This window comes from Dictyostelium discoideum, assembly GCF_000004695.1.
Source record: "Dictyostelium discoideum AX4 chromosome 4 chromosome, whole genome shotgun sequence".
Classification (NCBI taxonomy): Eukaryota; Evosea; class Eumycetozoa; order Dictyosteliales; family Dictyosteliaceae; genus Dictyostelium; species Dictyostelium discoideum.
Genome location: NC_007090.3, coordinates 864,065 through 866,691, shown reverse-complemented (window position 1 = coordinate 866,691; position 2,627 = coordinate 864,065). Strand labels below are relative to the sequence as shown.

Genomic DNA, 2,627 nt, shown 5'->3' with positions numbered 1-2,627 from the left:
GCGATATAAATTAATTGAAAACTGTGGTCCACAATTGATGTTCAGCTCACCAATCTCAACACCAAGAGCAATAGTAATAATATGGTGTTGATATTGGTTAGTTGAACATCAATTGTGGACCCAATATGCTTTCAATTAATTTGTTAGCATATTCCCTGCATTGGTAGAGACTTCACTTTCTTGATGAGGTTCTTAATAAATATAAATTGTTTGAATATAAAGTATTTTATATTAGACGATGAATTGGTTTTGGTAAATCATTTTATAAAATATTGAACCTTTAAAAAAATTTAATAAATTCTATTTACGAATAACTTTTAACATTTTCTACTAACCAATTATACCAACATCTATTTTAGTATTTTTATTTTTCAACTACTTCTTCAAGAAAAGACCACCACCCAGTACCAGCACCCAAGACTACCCAATGCCGCTTAAATCAAATTCATAAATAAAAAAAATATGTAAATGTTGATTATAATGATAGTGTTTATGTTGGAAATGGTGATAATTCAATTTATGTCTGCAAATCTAATATAACTGATATTTCTTAGTTTTAATATAAATAAAAAAAGAAAATAGCATTTAAGATTATTAAACAATCAATCCTTTTAGATTGTTCAAATTATTTAATTTAATCTTATTCTTTTCTTTTTTTTTTTTTTTTTTTTTTTAATAATTTATCTGATTTTATTTTGCTTATCTTTTTTTTTTTTTTTTTTTTAAGTGGTTTTTCAAATAATATAAATTCGTTTAATGCATGATCAGTTTTCTTTTTTTTTTTTTAATTTTATTTTTCTTTTTTCTTTTTTATTTTTTTTTTAAATATTTATTTAAATTAGAAACGATTATTAAGAATATTTATTATCAAAATTTTAAATCGTCCCTTTTTTTTTTTTTTTTTTTATTCAAAATAGTAAATTATTTATTTTTAAAATTTAAACAATTTTTTTTTTTTTATTTTTTTATTTTTTTTTTATATTTTTGGTTTGTGATAAATATGAATTAAAATAAAATTATGGAATTTCAAAAAATTCATTAAAAAGTGATTATAAAAGATATAAAGAACAATGAAAAAATTCTTTAAAAAATATAATTTGTTTTTTTTTTTTTTCAAATATTTTTTTTTTTTATTTTTATTTTTTTTTTATTTTTATTTTTATTTTTATTTTTTGCCGAACGAAAATTTTTTTTTTTTTTTTTTTTTTTTTTTTTTTTTTTCAAAAAGTCATATTTACAATTTATTAATAGTAATAAAAAAAAAAGAAAAACAAAAATGATGAACGATTATACATTTTTACATAATTTACCAGATGTTCCAATACCATATATTAATCCAGTTGTAACTGGTGATTCATGGAAATTAAAAGTAAATTAAATTTATAATAACAACAATTACACATTAATTTTTTTTTTTTTTTTCATATTATATATAAAAACCAACTGCCAATTTTTGACACTTTTTAAAACCCAAAAACATGGGGGTGACTAATAATAATTCTAATAATTATTAATAATAATTTTTTTAATGTATTTTTTTATTTATTTTAGGAATTACAAAATAAAAAATATAGTTCAATGATTACTAGAGTTGAATCAAATCCAATTAATTCAAAAGAAGTTTGTGTAACATTTGGAAATTGTGTTAGAATTATTACAAGTAATTCAAAGAAAGTTGAAGAGAGAGAGATTACATCATTTAGGGATACACCATATGGAGCAAGTTATAGGGATGATGGTAAATTGATAGTTGTTGGAGGTGAAGATCCAATTATAAAGTTAATTGATGTTTCAAGTAAAAATACATTAAGAAAATTCCAAGGACATACAGGTGGAATTCAATGCACTCGTTTCATTGAGAAGGGTAGTTTAATATCAGGCTCCAACGATAACACTGTCAGAACATGGGCTATTGAGACGGGCGAGCAGTTACAAATGGTGGGTAAACATAAAGATAAAGTACACTGCATGACCAGACACCCCACCAACGGCGACAACATTTGGATGACCGGCGGCTACGACCACTGCGTCAAGCTATGGGATATCAGAGGAAACAAAACCCAATCATCCACCATCACACTCGACCACGGCGCACCAGTGGAGGATTTAATCATGTTGGGCGCATCTGGCACCATGGCAATCTCAGTGGGTGGTAATTATTTCAAAGTGTGGGATTTACTCAATGGTAGCACTGGTAAACAAGTCTATCAAGGCACTCATTCAATGAAATCATTAACTTCAATTCATTTATCAAATTCAAAAGATCGTTTCATTACATCAGGTTTAGATCATACCGTTAGAGTTTTCAGTACACAATCTTATTCCCTAATTAATAGTTATGAATTCTCTGAACCACTTCTCTCTCTAACCCTTATAAATGATCGTAAAATTATTGCTGGTTCAGCTAAAGGTACTCTTTTCTATGCTCGTAAAACTAATCCTATAACAATTTCAAAAGCAAAATTATCAAATTCTGATTTAAAAAATAATAATATCGATCCTGTAATTCAATTAAAATTAAAAAAATCACAACAACATAATCAAACTTTAGTAATTGATGATACATTAGGAATTTATAAATCAAGTCATTTAGATAGATTATTACGTAAATTTGAACATAAAACAGC

At 24.7% G+C, this 2,627-nt stretch overlaps 1 protein-coding gene across 1 annotated transcript in view; it reads left to right on the top strand.

Moving 5' to 3' along the window:
- Positions 1-1,276: 1,276 nt before the first annotated feature.
- Positions 1,277-2,627, top strand: part of utp15 (WD40 repeat-containing protein) — a gene marked incomplete at both ends in the record, with an annotated part of 1,886 nt that continues 535 nt past the window's right edge. Inside the window, 2 exons of the mRNA XM_633938.1 lie at positions 1,277-1,369; positions 1,552-2,627. The exon at positions 1,552-2,627 is cut by the window's right edge and continues 19 nt beyond it. Of these exons, the coding sequence (XP_639030.1) occupies positions 1,277-1,369; positions 1,552-2,627 (1,169 nt within the window). The remainder of the gene's footprint in view (positions 1,370-1,551) is intronic.